At 29.8% G+C, this 18235-nt stretch overlaps 1 protein-coding gene across 1 annotated transcript; it reads right to left on the reverse strand.

Moving 5' to 3' along the window:
• Window positions 1–9456: 9456 nt before the first annotated feature.
• LOC139867771 (uncharacterized) lies at window positions 9457–10035 on the reverse strand. Its single transcript, XM_071856125.1, has one exon. The coding sequence runs from the start codon at window positions 10033–10035 to the stop codon at window positions 9457–9459; it is 579 nt and encodes a 192-aa protein (XP_071712226.1).
• Between the last annotated feature and the right edge of the window lie 8200 nt (window positions 10036–18235).

The raw sequence follows: 18235 nt of genomic DNA on the forward strand, positions 1-18235 counted from the left end.
TCGTAAAACGGCCGATGTGAGCCCGGTGTTGTAAAACTCGTTTTATTATTGGAACGTGTTAGTTTTATCTAATATTATATGTTGTGAAAAGCGTTTCGTCTAAAAGTGTCGGAAAGTGGGAGATCTTTAATTGAAAATTTGAAATTTCGGACAGAAGCTGACCAGGCCTTGTGCCGCCGCGCACAGGCAGTGGAGCGCGCCGCGCACCCTTCTGTCATATAAAAAAAAAATTGCTGCGTATTCGGTTGGATAACGGGTTGAGTCGTTACACGATGGAATACGGTCAAAGATGATCCATTTGGACATGATCCACCTAAGAAAATATACTTAGTACTGCAAGTTGGACTTGAAGAAAAGTCACTTATTGACTATTGGTTTGTGTTGTCGTATTTCGGGAAACTGGAAAAAGGAATTTGCTACTATATTATATACCACCCGAGGAGTTATAGACTGGCTCACGCTACTAAATCATAGAACTTTTTCCACTGATTTCACATGTCGTCCGATAAGTGTGGGGGAGGATGACCCCACTAGGCGATAAAATATGTGGTCGAGTCTAGTGCACGACTCGTTAATAAATATGCACCACATATCCTTGTAAAACCCCCTCTCTGCTGCCTCCGCAACGCAATGTGCGAAAGACGACCTTGGGTGGATTTCAAAGTCAGAGGATAACCTTGTGTGCAATGTTGTAGTCCTCGGGAGTCAAACTCCTGAACTCTAACAAATAGTGTCAGATCACTACCACTTTAGCTACAACACAATGTTTCTTCATGCGTCTTTTATCTTTTGGCTTTTCGTCATTTAACCTCTATTTTTTTCATCATTTTGCCTACAAACACTTGTGATCCATTCCTAATACATACTACGTATAACGTAATTGTTCTTTAGAATATGTCATAATTTAGCTAATGTGTGTAAAATAGCAATTTAGAATAGTTTGTAAAACATGTATGAAATAAACGCTATCAAGGACTAACATTTAGTGGAACCTAATTCTAGAAACTCCTTTTGCCACTTTATTTATTTTATTTTTTATATTAATACATTAATACATTAATTTATATTTTATATTTTATATTTTATATTATATTATATTATATTATATTATATTATATTATATTATATTATATTATATTATATTATATTATTATTTAATATGTAATATTATAATAATTATGTTACTCCGTAAATCATGAAAGTGAAACCTCCTTTTCACTTGTATTTTATAGTGGTCTGGGTCCAACTCTGACCCACAGCGGCACAAACCACTCACCGAACCTCTTTTTCCCCTTCACTACATGAAACACAAAAACAATAAGTATGATATGTCCAACTCAAATTACCACGTTAGTAATATTAGAAGGGAATTGCGCTCTAAAGGCATGAGATAAAGTCCTTAATATTCTCTAAGATTCTAATCCTAACAATAATAACACTCGTAACGGTAGGGGGCGTAATTTAGGGGCGTGTGTTGTTTTTTAATGACTAGGACGTGTGAGTTGTTTGTGTGAAGTAGTGGTAGTATGAGTTTGTGGTGTGAGTTTGTAGAAAGCTGATGTGACATTTTATTTTTAATTTTTTCTGTTTTATTTTTTTTATGTTGTAATCAAAAACTAAAAATAAATAAAACATAAAATTAATACGATTCACCATAAGATTTGATAACGAACCGGTTTGGTTAAGTGGTGTTTGAGGATCTTCATTATCATCTTGCAAAGTGAATGAAGTGTTTGCATTAGACATTTTTTTTTGTTAAAAATATGAAATGTAGTAGAAGTATGAAGATGTGTAGTTTGTGAAATGAGGTTTGGTATATATCCGTTGCTTATTAAATATAAATAATAATAATAATAATAATAATATTTTTATTTACTTATATATATATATATATATATATATATATATATATATATATATATATATATATATATATATATATATATATATATATATATATAAGTAAATAAAAATATTATTATTATTATTATTTATATTTAATAAGCAACGGATATATCACACCCACCCATTCAATTCAAACGGTCAAACCCGCCACGTGTCCCAATCAAAACTTCCCCTTCGCGTTACCTTTCCCGTCGCCATCCCACGCACGTCTCCCCCGCCCCTCTCCACGCGCCGATACACCACCGGCCAGGGAGTGGCCGGTTGCCACCTCTGCAGCCACAGCGTGCCCCTAATGCCTTTACAAGCGTGACCCTAATGCCGTTACAAGCGGTCTAATAGAAATTTTTTCTTTTCCTTTTTTGCATCTCATATTGTACGTAGAACTAGACAAAACATATTACCATTTTTACTATTTTATTGTTAGGATGATACCTCAAATTTTACCTCGTTTATATATATATATATATATATATATATATATATATATATATATATATATATATATATATATATATATATATATATATATATATTAAAATAATGTAATGATGATTTCATTATTAGGCTCATTCATTTGTTAAGAAAAAATCAAAAAGAAAAAAAAAATTAAGCATAGCAGGTGATATCATTAATCTAAATAATTTTGAATTAAAATTAAATCTTATTGATTAATTATTATTATTAAATCTTATTAATAATAATTTTCATTATTAAAATTAAATAATTTTGAATTATTTTAATTAATTATTTTGAATTGAGTAAAAAATGTATAAAAGCTAAGGAAAAGGAAACCAATTCTAAATTTATATATTAATTTAGACTTTTAAAATAAAATGACAACCAATATTATCTCTTATTATTGGATATGAATTGTTTAATATGCATTTTAGGTGTTTGATAAAATGTTCAGCTGACGAGTTTTTTACTCGAACTCTGTGGTTCCACGGGCCATTAAACTAAATAACTTTACCATTTATGTTCACTTAATACCTAAAACATATCATTAAATTGTTTCGTTTAAACAAATTCGTGGTTCCACGGGTCATTTCACTAGTTTAAAATGATTATTTGAATTCTTTTTAAAGGCAAGTTGTACAATCAACATGGATTAATTTCTAAACAATTGCTTACTACTACATCTTTACTAATTTTTTATGGCTCTAGCTCTAGAAATCACGAGGATTGTTTGAATATTTACTAAAATCATACAGATTAATTGTTAATTTTCTCTAGCTCTAGACATCATTATCGATCATCAATAATAGAAATGTACAATCAACATTTAATCATTTCACTAATTAAAATTTTCTTTATACTAACTATGGAATTTTATATAATAGTGTATTAAAAAAATGAAAACGAATATGTAAAAAAGCAAAAGAGCTGTACGTAATTTAGAAAATTAGAGGGTAAATCGGAAGAGTAAAAAACATATAGCCCTTTTAATGTGGTATTATTGTTAGGAATAGAATCCTAGAGAAAATTAAGGACCCTTATCTCATGCCATAAGGGCATTAGTTAGCAATTCCCATATTAGAATTAGAATAGAATAGTAAAGTAATAGTTAAAATAAAAATAATAGTTAGTTTTATATATTAACTTGTTCACATATATGAAAAATTGGACTTTCCAAACTAAAATTTCGACCTATTATATAATCCGATATCATTTCACTTTTGTTTTACAAATTTGTCGACGTCAATGGATCGACATTGTTATTTTTATAATTTTTTATAAATCAGAACTAAAAGCAATTTTCGTTGATACCATTTTATGATTAAAATATTAGTTCTCTCTCTAATATACCACCACCTATTCCGTTCAAACCTTCACCTATTCCGATCAACCACCGCTACGACCATCCATTCCACCATCTCCTCCGGTCAGCCCTCTGGCCGAAGATGATGTAATCCTAATGTCGAAGCCAAATGGCTTTTCGTCTACAAAATCGAGTGTTAGTCGTGTTACATCGTTTTTGATTTTCAATTTTTCGTATTCTTTGTCTCGTGATGATTGTCGGAGAGTATTCGAGAACTATGGGGCTCTCAAAGACGTGTACTTTGCTCGAAAGAGATTGTAGAGTGGCCAACGCTTCGGGTACGTCCGTTTTGATGGCGTTTCTGACATTGATTCCTTCATGAAAGCTCTAAACACCATTCATGTCAACGAGAGGTGGATTCGTGCCTATAAGGCCTTAGAGAGAGATGTATCCAATCGTGTAATGAATAAAGATCGTGTTGCCAACCGGAATGCTGATAATTATGGTCGAGTTTCCAATGTGAATGTTAACGATTATGAAGAATTTCCACATGCTCCTTGGAGTCGTGTCTCTTCAAACCCATCAAATCCAATTAGTTGGGAAGGCAAAACATTCGCTGATTCTCTTGTTGGATCTAACCAACAACCCAATGTGTCTCAGCTTATCAAACCAAATCTTATCGAGTTAAAAGTCGGGGATAAATGGATCGAAACTGATCTTCCAGAATCGGTGAGTAATCATAACCTCGTTTTTAGTTTTATCAAGGACCGACTTTTGTGGTCTCTGGTCGAAATAAATAAGTCCCGTTTCGAAGATGCTGACGATGGGATTCAATCGGAGCCGACCAAGGGTTCCAATACGGGTGATAATGAATCGTCAGGTTTTAGTCCAGATTCGTCAAGTGAGTTTAATGTAACAGCAAATACAAATATGGATGTGAATTGTGAAGAAGAGAAGAAGGATGTTCAACCTGAAAAACCTACTGTTAAAGTCGTGGAGGTCGATGATGAAAAGGTTGAAGATGGTGAATTCGCGCCGGATTCTGATCAGTCACCGTCCGACACTGCTTCGATTTCCACACCAGAGTTCAATTTAAACGGAGTCCCAATGCCCGATACTTTTCAATCGCCGAGGTTGTCAGTTGCAAGTTCCAATGCTGATAGTGCAGGTCTCGAGGAAAGCAAGGGCACACATGTTTCTTCGTTTTCCAATTCGAGTTATAGTCAAACTCAAAATGGGTCAATAGCTCCTATTGGGCCAGATTCCACCTGTGAGAATGTTATGGACAATCAGGCCCCAATCGAGTTAGACCTTGGCTCAGACCCTAGCCCAAAAGGAAAAGATTGTGCTGACTTATCAGACGTACCTCCCGATCCAGCATATTCCGCGGTAGATCGTTTTCGTGTTAAAAGGAAAAAAGCTCCTCTTTGATCAAAAGTCGTTTTATTAATCATGTGTGGGGTAGGAGTAATATTAAGCGCAACCGACGTCGAGGTAATTTTTGATGGCACGAAAGATATTATATTGAGAATGTGATGAATAACTCGGAGGAGGATATTGGTTGCTGCTCATGTTGCTCTTCTTGTGCGTTATCGGACTCGAAAACATAGTTGCTTTGTTGTCGTGTCATGTTATCTCTAATGTCCTCGTGATTGTGTGCCTAGCTTATGTTTGTGTGTGTGTTCTAATCATGCGGTTACGTGTTGTTCGTGTTGTGTCTAGCTCCTTGTTAGTTTATTTTTCGTGTATTGGTTTTTTTTAATAATAAAAATTTACTTGCCTTTCAAAAAAATAAGTTAAGCACAAGTATAAATTTTCTTATGATTTGCTTCTCCTAATAACAAAAAGGTTTTGTTGCTATGTTTTTGGCTAATTGGCTCACACAAGTGTTACCTTGTACTTCGGATAGTGGTGCATCATTTTCCTGATGTTGTCCCCTATCATTTTTTTAATATACTGTTTTTGCGATTAAAAAAAAGTTGATCCTTTTATTGTGGCATTCTTTTTTAATTTCAACTTTATAAAGAGATTATTACGGAGTAAATAATAACACTCGTGGTAAATGTGCTAATGATAAAGGTTTGGGGTACAAAAAGATTAAAAGTAATAGTACCAATTTTGGAAACCACAGCTGTTTACAACAAGTAACTTCACATTTTCATTTTCATTTGCATTTTCATTTGACCAAGTAATAAAAGCAAAAAAGCTTTCTTACTCTATTGGGTTTGGTTGGTTTAACATTTTCATCTTTTTAAACATACCACTTCTTATTGGTTTTCTCTTTTTTATAAAGTTTTCCTTCTTTTAATTAGCTTTCCTTTTTCCCCACTAACCCTAGAACCATATATGTGATAATAATGTACCAATACTTGTACCCTACACTTTTTGTCGTGTGAAAAAGGAGAACACTCGATTTGATCATATATTCAACGTAAAATTAAAAACCCGATATAACGATTTATTTAGTTTAATTGGTTCTCTTCCATAACATAACTTAGGTTAGATAACGCTTTGTAGAACGATTTCGATCTTCTTATCTTTCCAATTAGGAATTACACAAATATACTCTCATTTCGACTGTATAACTGGTAGATGCGTGATTATCTTTTTATGTATGAAATGGATAGATTTGTTAATGTTTATTTTAATATAAAGTTATCAAACCTAATAAATGTAAGTGTTTGAGAAAAGCAAACAAAAAGTGAACACACAAAATTTAAATTACTAAATCTTAAACAAATACAACATAAAATTTGTATAACTTAACGCACTTGAACACATATGGGATACACCATCCTTAAAGTTAGTTTATAATACTAGAAAGAATTCACATTATTTGGACTTTTGGTATTGGCCAAACCCTACCTAAAAAAGTACACAAACCATACGAGAAATCCAATAATAAAGATTAAGTAGTTTATGATATGGGTGTTAGATATTCACTTTTGATTTTAATATTTTCACTTTTACCATTCTTTAATTTATATATAATGTAATGTAATAAATACCTTTTGTATAAGGAATGTGATTCTCACACACCACTTTTTGAACCATGTATATCTAATTACCTATTTTACCCTTAATTATACTTATAATAATAATAATAATAATATAAGTTCAACTCCCTAGATTAATCTAGGGGCATAACTGTAAGTTTATAAGACAAAAATGTACATAAATAAAAAAGTAGTGTGTGAAGATTACGTCCCTTTTGTATAACATTGGGTGGTTTTATCAAAGTAAAAAATGAATATATCACTACCCTTATGTGATATATATATATATATATATATATATATATATATATATATATATATATATATATATATATATATATATATATATATATATATATATATATATATATATATATTGCGTTTATATTAAATTACAAAATCTTTTTTAGATACACTAATTTATAACACGAAATTTTATGAAATGAAATAATTATAAATAATTAACAATAATAATAACAATAACAACAACAATAATAATAATAATAATAATAATAGATAATAATAATAATAATAAAAAAAATAATAAAAAATATAATAATAATAATAATAATAATAATAATAATAATAATAATAATAATAATAATAATAATAATAATAATAATAATAATAACAATTATTATAATAGTTCAAAATAATAATATAATACTTCGTATATGATATATTAATAAGAAGAAAATAAATTTACTGTAAGTATCACATTAATAGTTGAAATTCAAATTAATAATTTAAAATTCTAATTAATTGTGAAAAAATTAGAAGAGAAATTTATAAATATATAATTATCTAATTCATTAGCGAAATTATCATCTTAAATGATCATCTAACAGTTTAAATATTTGTTACTTAATTTAGTTTTATGTTTAAAGTATATATAACGAATAAAAGTTAGAGTTAGAAATTAAACTCTGTTAAATAAAGTTAGAGTTAGAACTTAGATTAGATAAGTTGTTAGTGAAAAGAACCATTTTATACGTGACTTATATTCTTTCTTTTTTTACATTTGTGCGAGTGAGTTACTCTCATATGTTAGTTTAGAATTTGATACTTCTACCGTTTTGATGTATTTTTGTCGGGTTATACTCTAAGATTTTGTTTATTTTTTTTTCTACCCTTATTACATAAAGTTTTAAATATTATTTTAACTTGTCTTATACGAGTACTATACATCTTGCTATTTAAATACACTAGCAGATTGTTGTGATTTCAACGGTCAATGAATTCAAAACAATCATTTTAAACAGACTGTGCAGTTTAATACACAAGAAGACTGTTGTGATTTCAAACTTTTATATCTTTTTTAAGACACATCTAATCAAGATGAAATTTTTACACAATCACCATCTATATGTAATCAATATGATCCAAATATCGTAAATATATAGATTAGACCGAAGATACTATAATTATATTACTGAAACTGCACTGAAAAACCCTGAAAAACCCCGAAGATACTATAATTATATCACTGAAACTGCACTGAAAAACTCTCCAATTTCAACAGCAAATTTCGGTAAATGATATATCTCAATCCAAAGATCCGATTGAAATTTTCTTCCGTAATAATTTACATCCGTGTGTTATGAAGCTACAGTTAAAATTTCGTAACAATTGAATGGTTAACGAATCAGATATGGTCATTTGAAAATCGTTGCGCATAGCATGAAGAATCAGAAAACGATTTTTATGTTATTTCTTTAATAAGAATTATTTTGCTCTGAAACGACTATATCACCAACAAAATATGTTGTACCTGCTCTTATACCAATTTACAAACCTCGTATTGTCGATCAAGCAAAATAATTAAGCATTATTCTTGAGTCAATCATGTAATTAATGATTTAATTATGATAAAACATGGTCTGTAACGCTAATTGTATTTATGTGCGTCCAATAAAGTTTACTAAAATTATTCTATATATAGAAACGGCATTTTAGTAGTGAGTCTAAGGGTGCGTTTGATAAATCAGAATGATTAAGCACTGAATGGTTCAAAATCTGAATAATTCGGAGGTTCTGAATAAATTTAGTTATGAATAAAACAAGCTGTTTGATAATCTTTGTGGATAACACAATATGAACGGATTAAATCAACTTATTATCGTTTAACATTAAAGAAAACTTCAATATACTTATTTGCAAGTATTCTTGATACAATTTAAGAAGAATATTACATAAAATTTAAGCTCATAATAGTTAAAAGAGTGTTTCAACTCTGAATGGTTCAGCACTGAATGCTGAACCATTCAGCACCATATGTTATTCAGAGGTCAGAAACAAACGCAGTGAATGTTGAATGGTTCAGCATTCAGTGTTGAACAATTCTATTAAAAGATAAACAAACGCACACGCACCCTAAGTGTTTAGTTGTGTTAAATGGACTATTGACACATTAGATAGTTAGATATATGGATGTGTATTTTAAATAAATTAATGACACGTACAATCGTTGCATAATATGTTCAGTTTTTCAATATTTCAATATATGCAATGCAATTTATTTATCTTGCTATATTCAACCCTATACATGACGGTACTTGTTTGAAACACCCTTAAATCCTTAATACATTACTCCGTACGATTTTACATTTATACTTCAATCAAGGGACTAAAATATTGCACTTCTTATGTCACATTTCAGCATAGCAAATCCAACAATTCCACCTTCACTTTCTTCTTCCTTGATGAACAACTTCAATTCGCATTACAAATTTAATCCAATTTCAACTTCATCTTAACACAATGAACCAAATTAAAGATGTATCGATTAGGGTTATATCAATCTTGCTTCCTCAAATCATTGTAAAACCGGCTAATAAACCTCTCGGCCGCCTCATCAACTACATGGTTGTCCTCATCAACGCTAATTAATGGAAACGGTGAGTCGGTTACTCTAAGTTGCCTAACCATTGGACTCTTCCCATAACCTAGGTTCATCGGGGAAGCCGTTTCGCTATAATTCATCTCCATTGCTTTCCACACCGCAACATTAATCGCGATCATGTCAATTTCCTCTTTAGAATGATTGTCTAAACGATGTTGTTTCTTATGAAATGGGAATAATGAAAATGTGTGATGATAGTTGTTAGTAGAAGGGGAATTAGTGCAACTAAACTCGTATTCATCGGATGGTGGGCCAGGGGACATGTTGTGGTTGTTGGTTGCGATAGTAGATGGACAATTGTTGTTGTGAAACATAAGGTTGAGTAGGGATTTGGTAGCGATTCTGCCACGTTTCATCATCTTGTTGAGGTCGTGTAGTAACTTACTCTTGGAGATGCCTTTGCGTAACATGAAGTACAAAACTCGTACGAATTTCTTTAATCTTTTCGCGAAAATTGGAGCCTTTTGTTCCATTTTTGTAAGTGTTTTTTGTGTTGATCAAATTGAGAGATAGATGTGAATGTATGATTGAGAGAGGAATTGTTTGCATAAAAGGAGGGTGGGAGAAAGAAGTATTTATAGAGATACAAAATAAGGGGGAGGAGGTAGGAAGAATGAGTCATGCACTATATTCTTTCATGTTAACTCGACTTACCGGCCCATTAAAAGAATATACTTCGTATATATTATTTAACTAAAAAAAAACACTCATTTTTGATTTGTAATCTGTACATATTATTTTTGTTAACTGAGTTATTAAAGTCACTATCAGGGGCCATTAACCATTCCCCGAGCATATTCAGATAGTCACGGGACAAGGATCATGCTCACTTTCTAGAGCCGTTAGGAGGAAACCTTACAAGATATGGTCAGAACTTGATGTTTGCAAGTTACCTTCAAAAGACTCCATAACCAATTGCAAAGCAAACTGCATTATGAAATTTTCAAATGAGACTCGAACTCAAAACATCCGGACACTTAAAAAAGAGTGTTAACCACTCAAGCATAATCGTCCGGGTGTTTTTTATCACTCCTAGTAAACAGCTGTCATTTTCATGAATTTTGGCAATCCTTTCACTTTCAATACAATCGCATAAACCTGTGTTTTTTTTTCATATGTACTTTACAAACGTGCAATACCTATTCCATTTGGTCTTCGCATAAGCTCACTTCTATAACGATCAATAATACACTTACCAAAATTGTGTAAATAACTCTATGACTATTTTTTTCACTCATTTGTAAGGATTCTTAAGCATATCTGGTGTAGTTCCATACGCCAATTGACGAATAACGGATGTGCACTTCTGTAATGGTGTTAACCCTTGACGACCAATCGCATCGGGTCGTTGTTTAAAATTCTTAAAATGCTCGATATATTATTAAATGAATAATGAATAATTAGATATACCTTCAACGATCCAAAGAAAAAAATTGCATACGGAATCTTTTTTTAAACATGGTTGGTTTATAATTTTGGATTCAAAGAAAAATAGTCGTCTTGTAATCGTTGAACCACACCTTATCGATCTCTAATATATAAGTTCGCGGGATAACTTTTCTTGAAGATGTGCCGCGTTCTTGTGCAAGCTTTAAAAACTCTAATATTTTTTTCATCAATCAAATCATCTTCAAAAACAAAATCTAGCATTTCCTTTGTTCTAGTCACATATTTTTATCCATTTTCTTTTTTTTTTCGAGAAAAAGGATAAACTTTTATTAAACAAAGAAAGATCATTAAAAAAAAATAAAACATACCTACAACTTACAAACAGAGAAACCCGAACAAATCTAACCGACAGATCTTTGTCATCTCTGAGTTATCTGTAAATGTTCAAGAATAGAATAGAATTCTACACTTGAAAGATTAAGGTAGCAAGACTTTGTTGCTAAAGATTAAAATAGCAAGACTTTGTTACTAAGTAGTTTAGAATACATAGTGAAAGTGTAGAATATAAATAATTAGAAGATTGAGTGTATTATTTGAAGATTAGTTATCTTATACAACTCTTGATTACAACTCCTATTTATAGGCTACAAAAAACTAATTTTCTTAACCTCTAAGAAAACTTAAGAGGTAAGTATCACGAATATCGATAATTACTTAACAACTAAGGATACTAAAATATCTATCTATCCTTAATGGATAAGAATACTTAATGGATGAGAATCCTTAATGGATAAGAATCCTTAATGGCTAAGTATTCTTAATGGATAAGAATCCTTAATGGATAAGAATACTTAATGGTTAAGTATCCTTAATGGATAAGAATACTTAATAGACTAAGAATACTTAATAGCTAAGAAAACTTAATAGCTAAGTTTTCTTAGTAACTAAGTTTACATAACATAAGACAAATGTCTAATAACAATCTTAGATACACTAACACTCCTCCTTAAGATTGTTGTTGGACATCATAAGTCGAGTCTTCAATTGATCTAGCTTCATTCCCGTGAGAGACTTTGTAAGCATATCTGCCAATTGATCATCGGAGGTGCAGTGTTTCAACTTGACTTCTCTATTCTTCTCGGCTTCTCGAATAACATGATATTTGACATTGATGTGTTTTGTTCTTCTGTGTTGCACCGGATTCTCTGCTATAGCAATAGCAGATTTGTTATCACAATATATAACTGTTGGACTGTCTTGTGTAAGATCCAAGTCGGACAACAGCTTTCTTATCCAAACAACATGATTCACAGCAGCCGCGATTGCAATATATTCCGCCTCTGCAGTAGATTGTGCGACAACGCTTTGCTTTTTTTGAGTTCCAGCAAAATGCACCTGAACCAAGATTGAAAACATAACCAGAAGTACTCTTCATATCATCAACACTTCCAGCCCAATCACTATCAGAATATCCTTCAAGTTTCACATCTTTGTTTCTCTCGAACATAATCCTTAGATCGATAGAACCTTTTAAGTATCTTAAGACTCTCCTGGCAGTTCCCAAGTGAGAACTAGTTGGTGAAGTCATAAACCTTGATAAGAAACTAGCTGCATAAGCTAAATCGGGTCTTGAGATTGCCGAATATAATAGACTCCTGATAATACTTCTGCATAGAGTTGGATCAGCTAGCTTATCTCCATCTTCTTTAGGCAACTTGCAATTTAAAACAAGTGGTGATGTGACTGGTTTGCATGAAAACATGTTGAATCTCTTGAGCATGTCACTTGCATACTTTTTCTGAGAAATATAAACACCACTAGTTTGTTGATTAATTTTCATGCCAAGAAAATAATGCATGAGTCCCAAATCTGACATTTCAAATTCAGATTTCATTTGTTTCTTGAACTCTTCAACAAGATTATCGTTGCTCCCGATCACAAGTAAATCATCAACATAAAGAGAGATAATCAGTACCTCTTGAGAATTTAATTGTTTCACATAAAAAGTTGACTCATTTAGACTCCTCCTGAAATTATGATTTATCAAATGAGCATCAATCTTAGAATACAAAGCCCTTGGTGCTTGCTTTAGACCATAAAGTGCCTTATATAGTCTGTATACTTTATCTTCTTGGCCGGCTACTTTAAAGCCTTGAGGTTGCTTTACATAAATCTCCTCCTCAAGTTCAGCATTCAAAAATGCATATTTCACATCAAGATGATGAATTTTCAAATTGCGTTGAGCAGCTATAGCTAACAATAACTTGATCACGTCATGACAAGCAACTGGAGCAAAAGTCTCTCCAAAATCCACACCTGCAATCTGATAATACCCTTTCGCTACCAATCTTGCTTTGTGTTTATGAACTGAACCATCAGGTTGAAAATTAGTTCTAAACACCCATTTGACACCTATTGCATTCTTACTCTTTGGCAAATCAACAAGCTTCCATGTTTCATTTTTCTTAATCATTTCGAGTTCGGATTTCATGGCTTCATTCCATTCATCATGTTTGGAAACTTCAATATAGCTTTCGGGCTCCATAACAACGTGATTACAAGACTTGTAAACATCAGCAATTTTTCTGGTTCTCAAAACTTCGGTGTCAGTTGTGTCTTCGACCTCAAATTTTGGATCATCATAATGAGATTCATTTTGGAGACTTGAAATAGTAGCTTCATGCCTTTTAACTTCTTTCATCTTCCAATCCCAATAGGCTCCTTCATCAGCAGTCACATCTCTACTTTTGTAATCGACATGCGAGGCCATGAACAAATGTTCAGTTGCTTCCTGATCTTCCTCAGAAACATTTGCTAACTGAAATTCTTTTGTTTGGCCCAGATTTTTCTTTGCTCTACAATATTTCTCAATATGTCCAAACCTTTTGCAAAAATTGCACTTAAAGTTTGGTTTATCTTTGAATCAACAATCAATTTCTTCATAATTTGTATTTTGACAAATTTTACATGGAGGAAAAGTACCTTTGTAATTTCCTTTTTTTTACGTGTTTTGTCTTGAATTTCCAGCCTTGTTATTTTTGAAAGACACTTGAAAAGCACCTTCAACCTTTTCTTCAGATCTCATAGAGACCCTTTGTTCTTGTGCTTGAAGCTTGCTAGTTAGTTCAGAAACTGTAAGCATACTAACATCACAAGATTCTTCTATTGCGGAAATTTTGGCTTCAAACTTTTGAGGAACACTTATCATTATTTTCTCCACCACTTTCTGATCTGAAATCTTGTCACCATGAAGTCTAATTTTATTAACAACATCCATTATTCGCGATGAATAATCTTTTACGAGTTCATCATCGTTCATTTTCAACAATTCAAACTCTCGTCTGAGAGTCAATAATCTGACAGCTTTTACTCTATCAGAACCTTCATAGGTATCTTGGATTTTATCCCACACAGCTTTTGGTGTGTCCAAGTCCATTATTGAGGTAAAAATTTGATCAGCAAGTCCTGAATGTAAATAGATAAGTGCCTTATCTTTCTTCAGCAACTCTTCTTCATAATTTCTTAGTTGAGCAACAGTTGGGTTTGCTATGAGTGCTGGATGATCTTCATCAGTCTCTACAACCTTCCATAAACCTTGAGACTTCAAATATGTCTTCATCTTTACTGCCCAAATGTGATAGTGCAACCCATTAAATGTTGGAATTGCTGGAGCAGTTGAACTAGATGCCATGTCGTCTAAAATTTCTTTAACGTGAATAAAACAGCCCCTTAAGAAGAAAGCTCTGATACCACTGTAAATGTTCAAGAATAGAATAGAATTCTACACTTGAAAGATTAAGGTAGCAAGACTTTGTTCTTAAAGATTAAAATAGCAAGACTTTGTTGCTAAGTAGTTTAGAATACATAATGAAAGTGTAGAATAGAAATAATTAGAAGATTGAGTGTATTATTTGAAGATTAGTTATCTTATACAACTCTTGATTACAACTCCTATTTATAGGCTACAAAAAACTAACTTTCTTAACCTCTAAGAAAACTTAAGAGGTAAGTATCACGAATATCGATAATTACTTAACAACTAAGGATACTAAAATATCTATCTATCCTTAATGGATAATAATACTTAATGGATAAGAATTCTTAATGGATAAGAATCCTTAATGGCTAAGTATTCTTAATGGATAAGAATCCTTAATGGATAAGAATACTTAATGGTTAAGTATCCTTAATGGATAAGAATACTTAATAGACTAAGAATACTTAATAGCTAAGAAAACTTAATAGCTAAGTTTTTTTAGTAACTAAGTTTACATAACATAAGACAAATGTCTAATAACAATCTTAGATACACTAACATTATCGTCATGTTTATGGAGTAATTAACCTCTAAATATCTAATTAAATAAAAAAATTAAACAAAAAATTAAATAAATAATTACTCCATAAAGGCTGACTTGTGTACCTTATTACCCTTTTTGTCACACCCCCAAATAGGACAGGGGGTATTTGTGACCAATTATATCAAAACAAGTATTGTACATAAACGAGAACGACTTTAATGAGGCATTTTATAAAAGTAAACTTCTTTATTTGCAGCGGAAGTAAATATTGTCTTTACATTGAAATAACAATGTATTAAATGAAACTAAAATAAATGATGATAATATGCAGACTCCATGTTAAGCTAGCAATCCACATTATCAGCATCTTAATTACCTGAGACAAAACATGCTTTAAAAAGTTAACACAAAGGTTGAGTGATATCATAGGTTTATAATTATTCATGAATTGTTAAGACCATAAAATTTCAATAAAATAGACTGACATTCATCATATCAATCTTTAAAATATATGCCGAATTGTAATATCGAAACTAAACGGTAACCCCAAGGCTCTTTCTGGCCCCAAATCATTATTATGTATCCACAACCATAGGTTAATGGACAGAGGCGTTACCCTCAATAGCGCTATTCACAATAAGTAAGCTAACTAAACATATCAATTAACGATATTACTCTAAGGGGAATTTAATATGACTTAAGCATATAACATGGCATTTTAAGATTTTGTACTTGTGTCTAACATGTAAAACGTTTAAAAGATAGCATGTGTCTCACCCCCAATATATATAAAAACAGTAAAAGAAAATGGGGCTATGAAATCACCTTAGTAACAAGAAGAGTTATTCCGCAAACGAAATGAATGAACGAAAGTAGTAGACCGGGAATCTCAACCTAGAGATAGAACGTAAGAACGAATATAAGTATACTTATAAGTATAACAACCTATATTCGTAGTGATGATTTACTAAAAGAATTCTATTTTTGAAAGTTACTATCTTTGGAACGTTTCCTATTACATTATAAGTTATATTATATTTATTTATTAATGACGTATTATTTATACTTATAGTAAAAAGTATTAATAGTTACATTATAATTATTTGCTATTAAAGTGTTACTATGTTTATTATTATGAATTATTATTAAATTTAATTATTATATAATAACTAAAGTATTTTAATAATTTATAACGTAAGTATTTATTAATAATGTATTATTATTTTTTATTAACTTATATTATAAACATTATATTTATTATTTATCTCCTTAAATTCGTTTTTAATTATAATAAATTCCCAATAAATATAAATAAAATTTTTATAAGTTTATTTTAGTATTTTAAACTGTGTAAAATTTTATAAATATAAATATAGCTCATTTTTATATCTATTTCCCATTTTCTTCATATATATATATATATATATATATATATATATATATATATATATATATATATATATATATATATATATATATATATATATATATATATATATATATATATATATATTCAATTCACTTTAATCAAGGTTAATTAGTTAATAATTATTAATTCGACCTAAATAAATAATTCTATATTTTTTATAGGTTCTATATTCTATAAATATGTTATAAAATTATAAATTCGAATTTTATATTAATATATTATTTATTTAATATTTTCCTATCATTTAACCATTAATTTGGGCTTATAATTGAATAAATAATTTAAGTTAATTTAAAATTAATTTTTATAATTTTTACAGTACCTATACATCCTAATGATTATATAAAAATTTTATGTTATCAGATTTAATACACTTTGTTATTTATTTTGTATTTCTTTTTCTTTTCCTTCTCGGTTTACAATTAAACACAAACAAATTCATATTAAATACTAATCGACCTATTTATTTATTTTTTATAATTTTTTCTGCTTTATACAGTTATAATAATCTCAGAAACAAAATTTAGAATTATTTTTATTTCTGTTTAATATTTATTACGAATTTCACTCAGATTTTGTGTTTAATCACTACTTAATTCGTAATTTAATATAAATAATATTATAAAACTTATTATAAATATTTTTATGAATAACTCTACTGTTATAAATAATTTCTAAGTAAAAATTACTGTTATGAATATTTTTATTCAATTTAAATTCGTTTTATTCATTAAACTAATTCGATAACTATTTAAATATAGGATAAATATATAAAATGTTATTTTAATTAATTTTTCGAATTCAATAATATTTATATGACTAATAGCTTCTGTAAAAATTATCATAATGAATTATAAGTATTTATAACAATTACTTTTAATTTTTGCATGTTATACGATATATATATTCCAATGTTACCTAATAATTCGTTTTAAATATTTATAAATTATACAATAATTATTTATGATCAATTTTATATCATATAATAATTAATAAACCTGTAAAAATTATTTTTATCAATTATAGATATTTATTGCATTTTCTATCACTTTTAACCGTATATATATACTATTAATTATTAAATTCGTATTTATATTATAATAACTACATTTTTTGATTATAATATTTTTTATAGGTTATTAGGGTTCTGTAAAAATTATATTCATGATTTTTATGTGTTTAAAGATATTTATCACAATTTATGTACACCTATATAATTCGAATCACAAAAGAATACCAATATCGATAATAAAATTGTAAAAATAAATTCATAATGTGTACTAATACTTAAAACTAATTATTGCATGATCATATTAATTTTTAACATTTGGTTTCAATTTAATACTAATTAAAAATACAATCGACTATTAATAACAAAAAATATATATATATATATATATATACCGAAACAAAAAAAAAAATAAAAAAAAGAAGTTGGATGAGAGGATACCTCAAAGGCTACGTGGCTTTTTTTTTTCTTGAGAGAAAGATTATTTTTTGTGAGTGATAAAAAACATATTATGAGTGTGCTAGTATTTATAGGAAAAGAGTTTA

Source organism: Rutidosis leptorrhynchoides, chromosome 9 (genome assembly GCF_046630445.1).
Source record: "Rutidosis leptorrhynchoides isolate AG116_Rl617_1_P2 chromosome 9, CSIRO_AGI_Rlap_v1, whole genome shotgun sequence".
Taxonomy (NCBI): domain Eukaryota; kingdom Viridiplantae; phylum Streptophyta; class Magnoliopsida; order Asterales; family Asteraceae; genus Rutidosis; species Rutidosis leptorrhynchoides.